Source organism: Macrobrachium nipponense, chromosome 11, assembly GCF_015104395.2.
Source record: "Macrobrachium nipponense isolate FS-2020 chromosome 11, ASM1510439v2, whole genome shotgun sequence".
Lineage (NCBI taxonomy): Eukaryota > Metazoa > Arthropoda > Malacostraca > Decapoda > Palaemonidae > Macrobrachium > Macrobrachium nipponense.
Window position 1 is genome coordinate 81,884,722 of NC_061087.1, and position 17,698 is coordinate 81,902,419.

Here is a 17,698-nt window from a genome sequence, read left to right on the forward strand (position 1 = left end):
TGTTAACAGTGGCAACATACCGGAGGTCCAACAAATAACAAAAATAAGTAGCCTTTTTGTAAGTGCAAAAGTCAATGGAGCGAACAGCATCATGCCCTTGTCTATCCCAGACCCGATAAAGAAATAAAAGTGAGGCTTAACCACCAAGAATCGCTATGAATCTGCCTTTCAAAGGAAGAGAAGGTATTAGAGTCAGTAAAAGAGAATTTCAAAGCTGAAACCGAGCGCTTCATGTTGGTGCCACTTGTGTACAAGACATTTCATATTCTCACATGGCGACAGGAAAGACTAGTAATTATTAAGAACTTGGTATTTCAATTGCCCTACTCTTGGTACCATCAAACTGTCTTTCCTGCCGTCCAGTCTTTAAAGATGGGTAGTTTGCTAACTCCTCCTCCTTCCATATGCTTTACTCGAGCGAAAACGGCGACGAGGAGCCAGGCAGCCCGGCTGTCAGGCAGACTCAGAGAGAGACTCGTAGAGAGAGACACAGAGAGAAGAGAGCAGAGACCTCACTCACCTGGGAAGGTTCCTACAATTTTGATTCGTCCGACATGCCTGTCTTAGGCTAAAGGCTTTTATTGGGATCCCTGGTCTACGTCACCCTCTTGTGAACATCTGCCAAAATCCATCTGTAACGCCTTTGTGCATGGTTCGACAATGGTGAGTACCAAGAATATATAGGGCTTATTTTTAAGGTTATCATTGCGAACTCTCATTGCCTTGTGTTGCCTATTCAAGTTTTCCTGTCTGTCATTTTTTTCTTATGAAGATTCGTTATAGTTGTTTGTGGTCAATATGTTTTATACATCGTATTCTCTTGTCCTTTCAGGTGATTTAGCTTTCGGACTAGTAACTCTAGCTTATTCATAAATTCACCTTGTTAACGCTTGGGTAAGAGAATCGTCTAATACATTAATGTTTTGAGTGGTTATATTTATGACGGATTGTCTCCCATATTACGACCGAGCAAATTTATATTAGGTTTACCGTTCATTTCAGGATGGTGTTTGGTTTCGGTGTATCGGCCCTTTTATTTCCTTCCGATACTAATGTAAACCTCAGTTGCTCAATTGTAAAGGTAATTTTAAGTGGGTTATTATTCCTATGGGTATATTTTTCTACATAAATGACCATGACTTTTAGATACTAATCTTCCTGAATATTTCTTTACAGACAGCGAGCGAAGCAGAACGAAGGAAACGCCCTACGATCTACGTGAATTGCCTTGTTCTCTTACCAGTTGTTTATAACTACGGTACTACGTCATTTTAAAGGCTTATTATGTAATATATCATATTCAATTACATTTTTCCTTCTAACCTTTATTTCAAAACACAGATTTTTATGGTGTTCTGCTTATGGCGCCCAACGTGGGGCAACACGAAGAAAGGTGCTTAATGATGGTGCAGATGATCCAGTAGAGAATTGACCACGACTGGGGCTCCCAATAGTCTCTCATATTTCTATTTGTAGGACATTGATATTTTCCTTTCCAGGATATTAACATTTTATTGAAATAAATATAATTTTCCTTTTCAGAAAATTAACATTTTATTGGTTTGCATTTGTTATACTTTTGTATAATGGCTAACTTACAGGTACTGATCGGACAACGAAAAGTCATTCGGAGAAAAGTCACCGAACAATTCAATAGGTCTTGACACCTATTCTGCCCTTACACAAGAAGAAAAGTTAGCTATTAAAGGTCTTCTTGTTAATTATAGAAACAAGTTGTCAGAGCTAGATGATAAAATCCTCTTGAAGAAATTTCCTGACATATCTGATGAAGCAGAGTTAGAGCCAGAATTAACAAGTTGCCAGGATTATCTAGACAAAATTGAGCATTGTCTACCATTACTTGAGATTTCAAGGAGTAAGAATGATTCTAATAATATTCCCGACGTGGCCCGCAGTTTACTGAAACAGCCAACAGCTCCTCTTCCTAAGTTTACAAGCAAAGAAGGAGAAGATTTTCTTGAAATTTATAGCAGAGTTTGAGGCTACAACTAATGCATTTCAGTATCCAGACAGAGATTACTTTTATTGCTGAAGCAACAGGTAGACGGTCGAGCAAAGACTTTATTAAGTTCTCTGGAAGCTGATAAAACAGCGTTATGTAGATGCCAAAGAACTATTGATTTCCGCCTTTGCTTCTAAGGAGGTTTGTAAAAAACAATGCAATTAAGAAAATTAACGGAGTTAAGTCTAGAGAGTGATGATCCCTTCATATTTACTTCCATCCTCCGATCAGTATGCGAAGCAGTCAAGACTTTTAACATTGAAGCGGATGAATTTGTCAGATATTTTGCTTGGCACGGCTTAAATGGTCGCTTTCAGCGTCATCTTATTAATATTGCAGGAAAGACTCATCCTTCCTTAAATGACATTATTTCACATTTCTTTGCAGCTTGCGAAAGGTACGAAAAAGACGGGAAAGGTGTTGAAAGCTTGAAATGTAAAGCTTCACCTGTCAAGACATTAACACTCCCTCTTCGTAAAGAGAGAACTACCAGCATGGCTGCGGAAGCAGTAACATATGATAAAGACAGGTCTTCGCCTCAATGTTCCTTGTGTTCTGCGGTTGGAAATACTGATAAATTTCACTTTATTCATAAGTGCCCTAATTTTCTTTCTCCTACAGATAAAGTGCATATTTTAAAATCTAGAAATGGATGTGTAAAATGCGGCCAGTTTAACCATGTTTCCGGTAAGTGCCGTTTTAAATTCAAGAGACGCTGTTCAAATTGTAACAGCTGGCATATGACTTACCTGTGTGATAGGAGTCCGTCACCAGGCAGAAACTCTAACAATATTAATAACGGCAAATCCAAGGTGGAAACTTCTCCTCAAATAAGCAGCGGTGTTGCCGTCCTTCCTACTTGTCATGGTGATTCCATTTTACCCACCTTTTCATTTAAAGTTGGGGGGACTGAAGGACAGTGGTTCGCAGAGCACGTTTGTCACTAAGAAACTGGCGGAGGAGAATAATCTTAAAATCATTAACTCTAAAGTAAAGCTAACAGTTAATGGGTTTAATGGCAACAAGGAGTATTTTACTGAAATTGTTGAAGTTCCTGTTACGATCGGAGATAAATCCTTTATAATTTATTGCTTGGTTGTACCAAACATTAATGTAGCATTGAAATTACCTCTGCTTGGTAGATTAGTTGATAAATTTCAGGCACAAGGTGTTAAACTAGCTGATCAATTCCTTCATAAATTTTCTCATGAAATTGATAATGTTCAGCTCATTTTGTAGGTACAGACTTCGCTTATTGTATTGCAGGTACAGATACAGTTTTTGAGGAATAAATTCATCGATGTATACTGAATGTCATGCAGGTATTTTGCTGTGGTAGCATTGATTTAATGATTAAGAATATTGATAATTTAGCTGATACGCGAGTGCAAACCTCGGCTGTTAGTAACCCATTTGAGTGTAGTTCTGCTATTCATATCCAGAGTAGTTCCTTTTTGCTGAACTCTAAAGTTGATATTTTTGCCGATGATGACATTAATACTAACTTTGAAGTAAACTGTTCATTTTCTGTAATAAATGAAAGAGGTATGCTTATGGAGAAACCACTGCAAACAGGCACTGATCAACTTCTAGAGTCTGAATGTAATTATTACTTAAATTACGATCAGAATTTCTACAATGATGAAAGTATTGAACTTAACAACCAGTTGGTCGAATTACCATCAAAACCCTCCGTTGTAGGGAGTCTGATGGACGTATTATCGTTTCCCTTGTTGTGGAATGGGAAAGTTTCTCATTACTTTCAAAGATGAAAATCTATCTAAGTTGATATTAAGGTCTAATCTCAAGAGACTTAAACGACATCCAGAAACGTTTGCAGCTCGTTGACCAAACAATTAAGGAGCAATTGAAGGCAGGCATAATTGAACCCATTTATGATTTAGAGGTGTTCAAAAGTGAGAACCCTCAACGTTCTTTTTTTGTACCACACATGCCTATCTTTAAACTGGATAAGGATAGTACCAAATGTAGGATTGTATTTTTGTCCAACCTTAGGGATTCTTCTAATAGTATATCATTGTCACATAACCAGTGCATGTATTCAGGGCCTACGTTAAACCAAAATTAAATTTGTCCTCTTCCTTTTTACAGCTTAGATTTGACCAAAGTTACTCATATTTGACCTTAAGAAAGCCTTTAATTATGTTATCCTTAAACAGAAACTGATCAGTCTAAGTTGTTATTTTTTTGGTACAAAAATGTGAGTCAAGGTGATTTTTCCTTATTGGCTTTTAAGAATGTAAGATTACCTTTTGGCCTTAGATGTAGTCCCTTTTTATTAATGATTTCATTATATTACATACTTGTGTTACAACCTTCAGAGGATTCTCGAATAGCAGATTTAAAGAAATCTATCTATTCCATGATTTATATGGACAATGGGGCTATTACTGCCAATACTTCAGAGGAGTTAGAGTGGTCGTATAAACAGCTTCGAATCATATTCAATCCCTATAAAATTTGGACGTTCAGCAGGTTGTAACTAATGACTCGATTTTACAGGATGAAGTGGACCGCGAAGCCGAGTGCAGCTACGCCTTTACGTACCAAGTTGTTTGGTTTAAACTGGGACCGATGTTCCGACGAAATTTTCACTAAACCATTTTTCTTGATCCCAATGCTAATACTAAAAGGTCTCTTTTACAAAACAATTGCTTCACAGTTTGACCTTTTTGGTTTTAATATGCCATTGTTTAACCGCTGTAGATTGTTCATGCATCAATTACAGCGTCAAAAGAATTTACATTGGGATCAACCATTAACGCAAGAATTGCAGAGAGAAATGGATTAATATTTGCAGGGCAAACCAACAGAGCTCCTCCTTTAAAAATTGCTAGATGTGTTGGTCCACGAGATGGCAGTTATGTATTTATATTTTTTCAGATGCAAGTAAGGACATATTTGGTTGTGTACTCTATTTACAGCATATTGAATCCAATCGCTTATGCTTTATATGCCAAAAACCGACTTGTAAATAAGCAACTCAAGAGTAAATCCATGCCCTCTCTGGAACTTAACGCAATACATTTAAGTGTTGAGTGTGCTCTTGATATTTACAAAGATTTGTGATCTGCTTGCTTAAAACCTTGCAGGTTAATAATATTTACGTATATACTGATTCTCTGTGTGCCTTACATTGGCTGAACTCTGCTGCTTTGAAATTGGACAAATTAAATAAACATTCTCCATTGTCGTAAACAGACTTCATAATATACAAAGAATGTGTGAAACTGTTCCTATAAAATTTTGCTTTATTTCAGGAAAAAACAATCCTGCGGACATAATCGCCAGATGTGTGTCATACAACCAGTTGCAAATTCGTGTTTTTTTTTTTCAGGACCAGATTTAAGTATAAATGAAGTTCCAGGAATTGTCAACTACTATACCAGCATTTGAGATGCCCACTGAGGTTCAAGCAACTCCTTCCACAGCTCGGGTTATTGAAGTTGCTAACAATCCGATTGATATTAATAATTATTCCAATTTCAGGAAACTTGTATTGATTTTTCGCAGAATTTTCTTAGTGGTGCACAAGTGAAGCTGAAAGCGAAAAATTGCTTGCTCACCAGTCGCTAATTACTTTGCCCAGGCTATAAATTACTTGTTAAACACTGAACAAAGGAAGCATTATCCTGAGGTATATTCTTACCTACAGCATGGTCTTAATTCCAGAAAAGACATTCCTCCTATTATAAACGCAACTTAATTTATTTTTAGATTCACAGGGTCTTCTGAGAGTTAAGAGTAAATTCAAAAAATGGAATTATGGCTTAAGTGTAAATTACCCAGACAGTCATTTGACCAAACTAATTATTTGGGATGCACACCTCAAATTATTACATTCAGGATGTTATTCTGTATTAACAGAGCTCAGAAAAGCATTATTACATCCCTAAACATTTCTCAGTTGTGAAAAGGGCTCTTAAACAGTGTGTTCATTGTCGTAGGTTAATAATCGTTATATAAGGTTAAATCAGAACTTTTACAGAGACTTCAGAGCAGATCCTCCTACGGATTCCTTTTTGTTCTAACATATTTATGGATTATTTAGGACCCTTCAATACGAAGGATGGAAAAGAGACCCATAAGGTTTGGTTTACTATGTATCACCTGTACTTGGTCTAGGGCAGTTAACCTCAAAATTTGTAGGAGTTTGCATGTTGCAGAATTTTTAAGAGCATTTCAGCTACATGCTTGAGTACGGGATTCCTCAACTTTGTATTAGTGATCTTGGAACTCAGTTGGTGGCAGGAGCTAATACCATAACTTCCTTCATTAGTGACCCTCAGACGCAAATTATATTTTGAGGAAATAATGTAAAACCTCTCTCCTTTCAGCAATATTTCAAAGGCGCAGTCAATTGGGATCATTAGTAGAAGTCTGTGTAAAAAATGGTAAAAAGATTAATGTTTGGAGCAATTAAGAATTTTGTATTGACGTATGTAGACTTTGAATTCTTGTCTGTAATATTGTGCATCTCATTAATCGACGACCTATAGCCTTCAAAGAAGCTGTTCGTGCTGAGACTGACCACGTGCCCGAACCAATTACGCCGGAACAGCTCGTGCGAGGCTATGAATTGACTTCTCTAAACCTTATCCCTAATCTTCAACCTCTTTCAGTTGAAGATCCAGAATTTGACCCTGATAATCCAGCTATTTCTCAGATTACCTAAAGTTGTGTAAAATTAGGCAGACATTAATAGAGACCTATCATAATGAATTTCTAGGTACTCTGATTCAACAAGCAGTTGACAGAAAGGGGCGGTATCGTCCCGTTACTCATAAATTACTAAAGGTTGGAGATGTTGTATTAATTAAGGAGGAACATACCAAAAGAATAATTATCCTCTGGGCATAATTCTAGAAGTTTTTAAGAATGATTTGGGTGAAGTTACCCATGCTGTTATTAAGAAGGGAAAAACAGGCCAGACATCAAGGTTGCATGTAAATAATATTATTCCAATACTAGAAAACACAGGAAGTACTAATTCAGCTACTCCTGATATTTGTAATTCTGTTACTTCGTCCTTAAGGCCCAAAAGAAAGGCTGCTATATTAAGCCAAGAAATGACAAGACAAATGCTTTAATCTTTATTCAGTATTTGTATTTTCTTGTATTTAATTTAATTATTTTTACATTCCTTAAATGTATTTTTTATTACAATTGTCCAGTTACATATGTTTCAGGATGGAATTTTTCATTTCTGAAAAAATTCCATCTTCGCCCCTGGACTGTACAAGACATTTCATATTCTCACATGGCGACAGGAAAGACTAGTAATTATTAAGAACTTGGTATTTCAATTGCCCTACTCTTGGTACCATCAAACTGTCTTTCCTGCCGTCCAGTCTTTAAAGATGGGTAGTTTGCTAACTCCTCCTCCTTCCATATGCTTTACTCGAGCGAAAACGGCGACGAGGAGCCAGGCAGCCCGGCTGTCAGGCAGACTCAGAGAGAGACTCGTAGAGAGAGACCAGCAGAGAAGAGAGCAGAGACCTCACTCACCTGGGAAGGTTCCTACAATTTTGATTCGTCCGACATGCCTGTCTTAGGCTAAAGGCTTTTATTGGGATCCCTGGTCTACGTCACCCTCTTGTGAACATCTGCCAAAATCCATCTGTAACGCCTTTGTGCATGGTTCGACAATGGTGAGTACCAAGAATATTATAGGGCTTATTTTTTGAAGGTTATCATTGCGAACTCTCATTGCCGTTGTGTTGCCTATTCAGTTTTCCTGTCTGTCATTTTTCTTATGAAGATTCGTTATAGTTGTTTGTGGTCAATATGTTTTATACATCGTATTCTCTTGTCACAGGTGATTTAGCTCTCTGACTAGTAAACTCTAGCTTATTCATAAATTTCACCTTGTTAACGCTTGGGTAAGAGAATCGTCTAATACATAATGTTTTGAGTGGTTATATTTATGACGGATTGTCTCCCATATTACGACCGAGCAAATTTATATTAGGTTTACCGTTCATTTCAGGATGGTGTTTGGTTTCGGTGTATCGGCCCTTTTAATTTCCTCCTGATACTAATGTAAACCTCAGTTGCTCAATTGTAAGGTAATTTAAGTGGGTTATTATTCCTATGGGTATATTTTTCTACATAAATGACCATGACTTTTAGATACTAATCTTCCTGAATATTTCTTTACAGACAGCGAGCGAAGCAGAACGAAGGAAACGCCCTACGATCTACGTGAATTGCCTTGTTCTCTTACCAGTTGTTTATAACTACGGTACTACGTCATTTTAAAGGCTTATTTATGTAATAAATATCATATTCAATTACATTTTTCCTTCTAACCTTTATTGCAAAACACAGATTTTTATGGTGTTCTGCTTAACTTGTTTCACTCAATATTTGGGTATAATTTTGTATGAAACAATATTATTATTATTATTTTTTTTTTTTTTTTTTTTTTTTTTTTTTTTTTTTTTTTGCTCTATCACAGTCCTCCAATTCGACTGGGTGGTATTTAGAGTGTGGGGTTCCAGGTTGCATCCTGCCTCCTTAGGAGTCCATCACTCTTCTTACTATGTGTGCCGTTTCTAGGATCACTCTTCTGCATGAGTCCTGGAGCTAATTTCAGCCTCTAGTTTTTCTAGATCCTTTTCAGGATCTTGGGATCGTGCCTAGTGCTCTATGATTATGGGTACGATTTCCACTGGCATATCCCATATCCTTCTTATTTCTATTTTCAGGTCTTGATACTTATCCAATTTTTCCCTCTCTTTCTCTTCAACTCTGGTGTCCCATGGTATTGCGACATCAATGAGTGATACTTTCTTCTTGACCGTGTCAATCACGTCACGTCTGGTCTGTTTGCAACGTATCACCCTATCCGTTCTGATACCATAGTCCCAGAGGATCTTTGCCTGATCGTTTTCTATCACTCCCTCATTGGTTGTGCTCATACCACTTATTACTGCAAGGTAGCTGATGTTCTTGCACAGGCTCCAGTGGAGGGCTTTTGCTACTGAAGCCATGCCTCTTTTTGTACTGGTTCTGTGCAAGTGCCGGGCATTCACTTGCTATGTGGTTTATGGTTTCACTTTTCGTATTGCACTTCCTACATATGGGAGAGATGTTATTTCCGTCTATCGTACTTTGAACATATCTGGTTCTTAGGGCCTGATCTTGTGCCGCTGTTATCATTCTTCATTTCCTTCTTTAGCTCTCCCTCTGTAGCCATTGCCAATTGTCATCGCTGGCTAGTTGTTTAGTCTGTCTCATGTATTGTCCGTGCATCGGTTTGTTTGTGCCAGTCCTCTGTTCTTTTTGTCTTTCTCCTGTCTCTGTATATTTCTGGGTCTTCGTCTGCTTTTATTAGTCCTTCTTCCCATGCACTCTTTAGCCACTCGTCTTCACTGGTTTTCAGATATTGCCCCAGTGCTCTGTTTTGCGATGTTGACGCAGTCCTCTATACTTAGTAGTCCTCTCCTCCTCCTTTCTTTCGTGTTATGTATAGTCTGTCCGTATTTGCTCTTGGGTGTAGTGCTTTGTGTATTGTCATATGTTTCCTGGTTTCTGATCTATGCTGCGGAGTTCTGCCTTCGTCCATTCCACTATTCCTGCGCTGTATCTGATTACTGGCACTGCCCATGTGTTTATGGCTTTTATCATATTTCCGGCGTTGAGTTTTGACTTGAGTATCGCCTTGAGTCTCTGCATATATTCTTTCCTGATCGTGTCCTTCATCTCTTGGTGTTTTATATCTCCTCCTTCTATTATTCCCAGGTATTTGTATCCTGTCTCATCTATGTGTTTGATGTTGCTCCCATATGGTAGCTTTATCCCTTCAGTTCTCGTTACTTTGCCTTTTTGTATGTTGACTAAGGCGCAATTTTCTATTCCAAACTCATCCTGATGTCCCCAGATACATCCTTCACAGTCTGGATTAGGGTATCTATTTCCTTGATGCTCTTACCATACAGCTTGATGTCGTCCATGACATCAGATGGTTGATTCTGTTGCCTCTTTTCTTGAGTTGGTACCCGGCATCCATCTTCTGTAGTACTTTTGTCATGGGAATCATGGCTACTACGAAGAAGATCCCTCTCCTGATATTAACCTCTGCTAGTCTTATTCCAGAGCTTGTAAGTATTGTATTCCAGTTGCGCATTGTATTTTTGAGGAAGCTGATGGTATTTTCCTCTGCCCCATATATTTTCAGGCATTCTATTAGCCATGTGTGGGGTATCATGTCGAAGGCTTTCTTATAGTCTATCCATGCCATGCTTAGGTTGGTTTTCCTTCTCCTACTGTTCTTCATTACCATTTTGTCTATCAGGAGCTGGTCTTTTGTGCCCCTACACTTCCTTCTGCAGCCTTTCTGTGGTGGGGGATGGTGTTTGTCTCCTCTAGGTAGTTGTATAGCCTTTCACTGATGATACCTGTTAGTAACTTCCACTTATTGATAGGCAGGTGATAGGCCTGTAGTTACTGGCTATATTTCCCTTACTCTTGTCTTTTTGTACTAAGGATGTTCTTCCTGTGGTCATCCATTTGGTTGCTTGGTGATTTGAGATACAATGCTGGAGTTGTTCTGCTATTCGTGGGTGTAGGGCCTTGAAGTTTTTTTTGAGCCAGTATCCATGGACTTCATCGGGACCTGGGGCTTTCCAGTTTGGCATTTTCTTTAGTTGGTGTCTGACTGTGTCTGTCGTGATCTCTGTGAATCTTTGTTTTATTCTCCCTGTTTCTTCTTCCTTGTTTACTTCCTGAGCCATGTTGCATGTTTGTGTGATATACCGGATTGCTCCATATGTTTTCCCCAGAGTCTCTTACTTGTTCGCTTCAGGAATTTCTAGGTGGTTGTCTTCCCCTCTTAGTTGGCTGTATAGTCTTTTCTGATTGGTTTCCGAATAGTTTGTTCTGTTCGTATCCCTTATTCCTGTTCATGTACTGTTGGATCTTATGTGCTTTGGCCTTAAGCCTCTGTTTTACATCTTCTATTGTGTTGTTTTAATCCCCTCTCTTGTACTTTGTATTTCTCGTTGAGTTCCTCCCTTGTTTTCTTTTGCTTCTTAGCCTTTTTTCTGCCATCTCTTTCAGTTTACTCAAGTCAGATCTCATCACCATGATTTGCTTTTCCAGGCGCCTTTTCCAAGGAGGTTGCTGTTTTGGTTTCTGTTGGGTTGGTTGTACTGGTGGTGTGGTTGTTGCGAATTCCCATCAGTTCTGCTACTAATCTTGCTCCTGCATATGTCAAGTTATTTGTTTCTGTGATACTGGTGGTGTGTATTATGCCCATTATTTCATTGACCTCACTTGTTTTCCTCCCTTAATTTCTTGGTGTTGTAGGCTTTCATGGAGGGGATCTGTGTTCTCTCTGTATCTGGCTCCATCCATTGTCTAATCTTTTCTGCCCATTCCGTCCTCTCTGTTACTTCGTCGGTGTTTCTTCGTGTGTCGTTGTTTGATACCCTCATCCTCCCTGTCGTCTTCTGTGGCATCATGTCTCAGTTCGTCTTCGTGTAATTCGTTGTCGTGTGACATTTCCCTTTCCAGTTCTTCTCTTTCTGTTGGGGAGAGCCAGTTCTTTTTCTTTATGTTCCTTACTTGGTCTGCCAGCCTCTGCTCTGTTTTGGGGGGTGTTATTCCTCTCATTCCAGATGTTACCAATCTTCTTCTATATCCTCTCTCCGTCGGGTTGCTTCTGATGTAGCATCTCCATATTTCCTATTTTCTTCTCTTGTCCATTTCTTCCTTTTTGCCTCTGTAGCTCCAATCTCAGGCTGTTGATTACTGTCGTTGTGGTGATCAGTTGCTGGATGACGACCTCCAAGTACCTGACCGTCTTCCCCTTCTTCAATTGGGTTGAATACCTGGTTGCCGGACGATGCTCCTCTGTTTGCCAGAGGTTCCATTTACGTCGTTGTCGTTTAATCCTTCATTTCTTTCCATCATTGCTGAGTTTTTGCTATTTAACCCGTAGTGGACCCTACCCCATCAGGGATAGGTACTCATTTCACAGCTGAGTAGACTGAGGAAATTATGGTAAAGATCCTTTCCCAAGGAATCAACGCCGAGGAGAGCGGTCCCCACCCATCCAACGACTGACCAGAGCCAATGTTGCTTAACTTGACTTAAGTCTATTGACGACCTAACCCACTCCTCCATTATTATTATTATTATTATTATTATTATTATTATTATTATTATTATTCTTCCACCAAGGGTAAACCACACTTTCATATAACCGTTGGCTTTGTGTCTTCTTTTTTTTTATCATTATTGGGTAGTTTTAACCAAGCCATGGAAGTCCTTTCTTTATTTTGGGTATTCAAAAAAGTATTGCCAACATACATTTCATTATTATTATTTTGATTATTATTATATGAAGGTAGGAGAACCCTCTCTTAAACATGTTTTGTTAAAGATGATGCAGCATCAGTGGAATTGTTTATTTTATATATGGTCTTTTCAATTCTTCTTTTAGTATTCTCTTCTCATCAGGGCTGATATTTGCTAATAGCTGGCCGATGTTCATATCTTGGTTAAAGAAATGTTTTCTAAAAATACTAATTTATTGTTATGATAACAAAGTTGATTAACAAATCTTAGTAATGGAATTCCAACGTTTCCAACCGTATCATCGGTTCATTTTCAAGGAAAACAAAGGTGAGCGTGAACTGATTGGGAATGGGTTGTTGTTGTTGTTGGAGTATTAAGCTGGCTTTATGCCAGCACGGGCTTTGGCTAATGTAGCAGCCCGTAGGTCATTTGAATTATTTTTTTATTTTTTAGATGCATTGGTGATTTAAGGATATGAGGCGATCTTTTTATTTATGATTTCTATGGAATGTGCAGGTGGAATGGTATGGATTTCAAAGGTGAAAGGAAAAGTGAATAGGCAAGGTTACAAACCCCTTTAAAACCCAAACCCTAAGGTACCCATTAGTAGAATATAAAGATCGATAGTAGCGAGTCCTGGCGAGTCAGAGATAGCCAGTAATGAAATCGAAAAATTTTATAGTCGTAGAAAAACGAAAACGGAAAAAAAAAGCGCAACTCTAATGGAGTTCAAGTACCATATTTCACTTTACGAGAAAAAAAAAGCAGAGAGCGTCGATCGTTTAGCAATAGGGAACGACGAAGGAAAACGAAATATTATCAGTTTTAGAAACAGGATAACACAAAAATAAGCGACAGCTTAAGCGGTAGTTATAGTGACAGTTGAAATATTCGGTCGTTAGACGTGAGGCGGCCGAAAAACGGAGGGGAAAGGAGGATTGTTTAGTAAAGAAAAAGCAGTTAATGCTATAAACAGCACTTTTCATGTAGCTGCGATCTTTATGTTTGAGATCTGTATCTGAAATCTTCTAACAGGAGGTCATCTGGGAGACTGATCTCTAGGTCCACAGAGCGTGGACGAGCTCAGAGAACAGCTGAATGACCACTGTCACTGTCGTTATTGGAGATGGCTCTATTTAAAAATGCCTCAAACCTCCTCGTTAGGTCCAGCAGGAACTTCCTGATCTGATATTCTCCTACGAGGAAGTATTCGTTGCCGACGTTTGCAGTTCTATTTTCTTGTTTGCAGGTCTGAGTTTCGCTGTTTTGCTTAGCTACAAACTCCTCTGTTTTGTGTTCCTGCTTCTTTAAAACAAAACACAGGACTACAGTCGGTGTCTCGTCTGCATTTCTTCTTCAACTGCGTCTTCTGTCTGGGTTCCTGCTTCGGCACGAGCCGGAATCGACGTCTTCGGCGATGCAGGGGTTAGGGGTAACCTGAGGGGTGGGGGGGGGAGGATAGGTAGATGGGCGGGAGTTTGGCGAATATGGAGAGGATGAGGGGGTGGGGATGTAATGCCGGGATCGAGGAGGTTGGGAGGAAGGTTGGGTGGTTTGGTGGTACAGGAGGTAGGTTTCGTTCTAGGATCGAACCTGGGGTTGCTGGGAGTTTTCCTGGTCGGTGATGGTTGCCGAGGTCTTGCAGGTGGAGGAGGGATGCCCTTCGCCTTCCAAATCCTCTGCAGTCTGACTGGGCCATCCCTTAAATAACCAAGCATGATGTTGCTGGCTGCAGTTAGGGCATCGGGCAACTGTGTGGCCCTTTTCCTTGTACTTTTTCAAGCACACTTCTGTCTCGTGTTTCGCACTGCACACTCCACAGATGTGTTCTGCTTTTACACTCGTTCTTGTGATGTCCAAACCTCTGACACTTGAAGCATCTCAGAGGCTCTGGTACGAAGGCTTTCCGTCTCATAGTGCCTAGAATTCCAAGGCTGACCCTGGCCGGAATTTGGCCCTTGAAAGTAGCTTCGCTCTTGAGAGTTTCTGTCCATCTTTGGCAGTACATCTCTTGGCTTCCATGATGTTGGGAACCTCGAGAACTCTATCGATCGTGATGTATTTGGGGACTTTACAAATCATCCCCTTGTTAATTTTTGTAGCATTATCAAGTAGCAGGCATAGGTTGTCCTTCTTGAGTAGTTCGAACAGCTTTCTGGTCCTTGGGAGTAATTATGAACTCCCCCCTTAAATTTGGTCTAGCTGTGAGGTTTGCAGCAGGATATTTTTTCTCAAGGGCCCTGACTGCAGCATATGAAGTCAGGCCCTCGATAACAACATCTTTGAACTTGGGAAGTGCCGGAAAGGTTCTGTAGAACCTCCCGCCGGTATTCGTGCCGATGTCGTAGGGAGCTGGTTGTTATCTAGTCGAAATCGTGGTACAATCTTCTTTTGTTTCTTCTTCTTCTTCTTCCTTACTACGGCGAACGCCTTGCTCGTCCTCCAAGGGCGGGTCTTTCCCTGGGATTGCCGGGCGAAAGGGGTGGTCTCTTAGAGGCCATACTTGTCAAATTAAAGGTTGAAATGACGAGAGTTACGTCACCGCGCCTGTGCAACGAAATTACGTAACCCCCATGATTGGAATGGGGTCGTTCGGCGGTATTTAATTGTGTCCCCGGTGTGCTGTCTGATGGGCACTGCGTTTTTCATTGGCTGAACAGGGAGGATTAAGTCCCTGAGTCAAGCCGTCTTGCAGAGGTGGAAGCTCGCACTGCTCTTCGCGTGCGGACGCTGGAGACTGGGAGCATAGTATTGGGCAGGGCACCTGATTGGTCCGTTCGATCGGCTCTATGGTGCCGGCGGGCAGCGGCCCTACGTGCCACCGTCGGGAGGAGTGAAGTCTCTTGAGTGGTTGTTAAGGCTGGGTCTCTCCTTCCCGATGTGTAGGGCCTCTAAGAGGCGGAGGCGACGGTGGTCGGCTGCTGCCTTATCGATAATACCAATATTGGAATAATGTCCTTTCCGAGTTATTCTGGTATTGTGGACGTTTTTTGCATGATTATGGATGGCGCCTTCCTGGAGCGTGGCAGGATATCCTCTGGAAAATCGCATCGTTGTCATACCAATGTAGGCGCCGGGGCATTCCCGGACAGGGCCATTTGTATTGGTAGACAACGTTAGTTTTTATTTTCTTGAGAGGGTCCTGCATCACAGGGGCTGGGTTGTTTTTCTTATAATCAGGCCACTGGTCTTCATGCTTTTTATAGTAAATGATCAATTTTACTTTTTTCGCAGGGTCCCCGTGGGGGAGATTCCTTTCGATGATGTTACGAAGGGCTCGTTCATCCTCTTTGTATTTCTTGTGAAATGCTCCCTTGTAAAAGAGAGGGACGTCTTCAAGGGCGACGGGGCGAGGCTCCTGCTGGTACCACTTATCGATGTCTGCGAATGGCTTTTTCGATGTCCCGGTTGGAATACCCGTTGTTAATTAGAACTTGGGCAAAACGCGTTCTAATTCAGTGTGCGTGTCCTTCCACGAAGAGCAGTGTGAGAGAGCTCTCTTGATGAAGGCGCTGATTGCAGTGCGTTTGTATCTCTCTGGACACTCGCTCTCGCCGTTCAGGCACATGCCCAGGTTCGTGGGTTTTCGTATACAATTGTGTACGAAGCGTTCTTCTTGTTGCCCGACGAGAACGTCAAGGAAGGGGAGGCGACGGTCACGGCAATGCTCGATGGTGAAGTTGAGTCTGCTGTGGTCGTGGAAGGCTTGTCGCAGGCGCTCTATTTCTTCCACCGTGTTGGCACTGATGAAGGTGTCGTCAATATATCGGACGTACATAGACGGTTTCTCGATGGTGGCGAATACCCGACGTTCCACAGTACCCATGTAGAATTCGCGAAAAGTACTCCGAGGGTGGGAGAACCCATCGCTACGCCGTCTTTTTGCGTGTACATATGGCCTCTGTGGGTGGAGAAAGGGGCCCTTTTTCGTACATATTTCAAGGAGTTTTTGGAGGGCAATGCTCAGGGATGTTTAATGGGGGCGTGGAGTCGTCTCTGTATACACGATCCAGAATTATCTGGATTGTTTTTCATCCACGGGAACGTTCGTGAACAGGGACTCCACGTCCATCGATGCAATAACTCCTCCGGACGGTGTCGTTTTCAGGGCTTCTATAAACTCGGCAGAGGACTTCAAACTGTGGTCATCTGGAACGTAAGGAGTCAAAATAGCATTCAATTTCTTCGCAAGCTGGTATGTAGGAGCGGGAATTTGGCTAATGATGGGGCGTAACGGGTTCCCTGGTTTGGGTATGGGTTTTAACTTTCCCGTATATATAGCCAAGGTCATAGTCCCCTACGATCGGCAGCAAGTGAAGGGCATTGGAAGCTGCATTTTAGAAAACATTTCTTTAACCAAGATATGAACATCGGCCAGCTATTAGCAAATATCATCCCTGATGAGAAGAGAATAATAAGAAGAATTGAAAAGACCCATATATAAAATCAATTTCCACTGATGCTGCCATCATCTTTAACAAAACATGTTTAAGAGAGGGAGGGTCCTCCTACCTTCATATACTACTCTACGGCTACATGACCCATCTGCACAGGAAGACCCGGGCACTAGGAGCTTCAGGAGGCCCTGCTTCAACGTCACTTTCGGCGAAGGAACGAGACAGAGTCGCACTCCAGGATGAGATGAAGAACTTGCACACCGAGTGGGACAACCTCCGTCGCAGTAACAGCAGGAACCCGCCCTGTAGCAGCCCATCCGAGTGTCCGGGAAGGCGATGCTAATTATGGAACGGCCAACAGAGACGACGATTCCCCCCAGGCACGGGCTCACCCCACCGCCATCATGGAATGTCTGCACCGCCTGGATGAGAAGGATGCCGAAAAGAGAATGAGGACGATAACGAAGAAGCTGGTCGCCCTCAACGGAGGAAAACTACGGCTCCCGCAGAAGAGAGAAGAATATATTAATTTGACCGACTATGTACCTACCGCCGAACAAGACAGAATTCTGCGTATGGGACTCAACTGCCATTTCTCTACCCGACCGAGGCCCATGGAGAACGCCTTGAGATCGAGTACCTGCTGGACACCATACACAAGCATGAAGATCAAGACACCATACGAACCACGGACGCCCTGCAGCCCCCTCCTCTTGGCCGAGGCCCTCACGGAACGCGGTGATTACAAGAGTGATGTGATCGACAGGCGCCTGAGGGAAGCAGCCAAGAGAACTCCGAGCGAAAGAGGATGTCACCGTCCGTCGGGCCGATAAAACCGCTGCATTTGTACTCATCCGCACTGAGGAATACCACCACAAGTTGATGAGATACTGTCAGACAGCAGCAAATTCCAGAGAATTACTAAGAACCCGGTAGATGACATTAAACGTGA

General features: G+C 41.3%; 1 protein-coding gene and 1 long non-coding RNA gene across 2 annotated transcripts in view; both read left to right on the forward strand.

The window, feature by feature from the left end:
* The first annotated feature begins 256 nt into the window (after positions 1–256).
* On the forward strand, positions 257–1,030 carry LOC135207260 (uncharacterized). Its single transcript, XR_010312946.1, has 3 exons — positions 257–663; positions 833–894; positions 1,003–1,030. It is a non-coding gene; the product is annotated as an uncharacterized LOC135207260 (long non-coding RNA).
* A 1,671-nt stretch (positions 1,031–2,701) lies between these two features.
* The window catches only part of LOC135209221 (uncharacterized), a 37,763-nt gene continuing 22,766 nt past the window's right edge, over positions 2,702–17,698 (forward strand). The window contains exons 1-2 of the mRNA XM_064241919.1: positions 2,702–2,710; positions 3,346–3,534. Of these exons, the coding sequence (XP_064097989.1) occupies positions 2,702–2,710; positions 3,346–3,534 (198 nt within the window). The remainder of the gene's footprint in view (positions 2,711–3,345; positions 3,535–17,698) is intronic.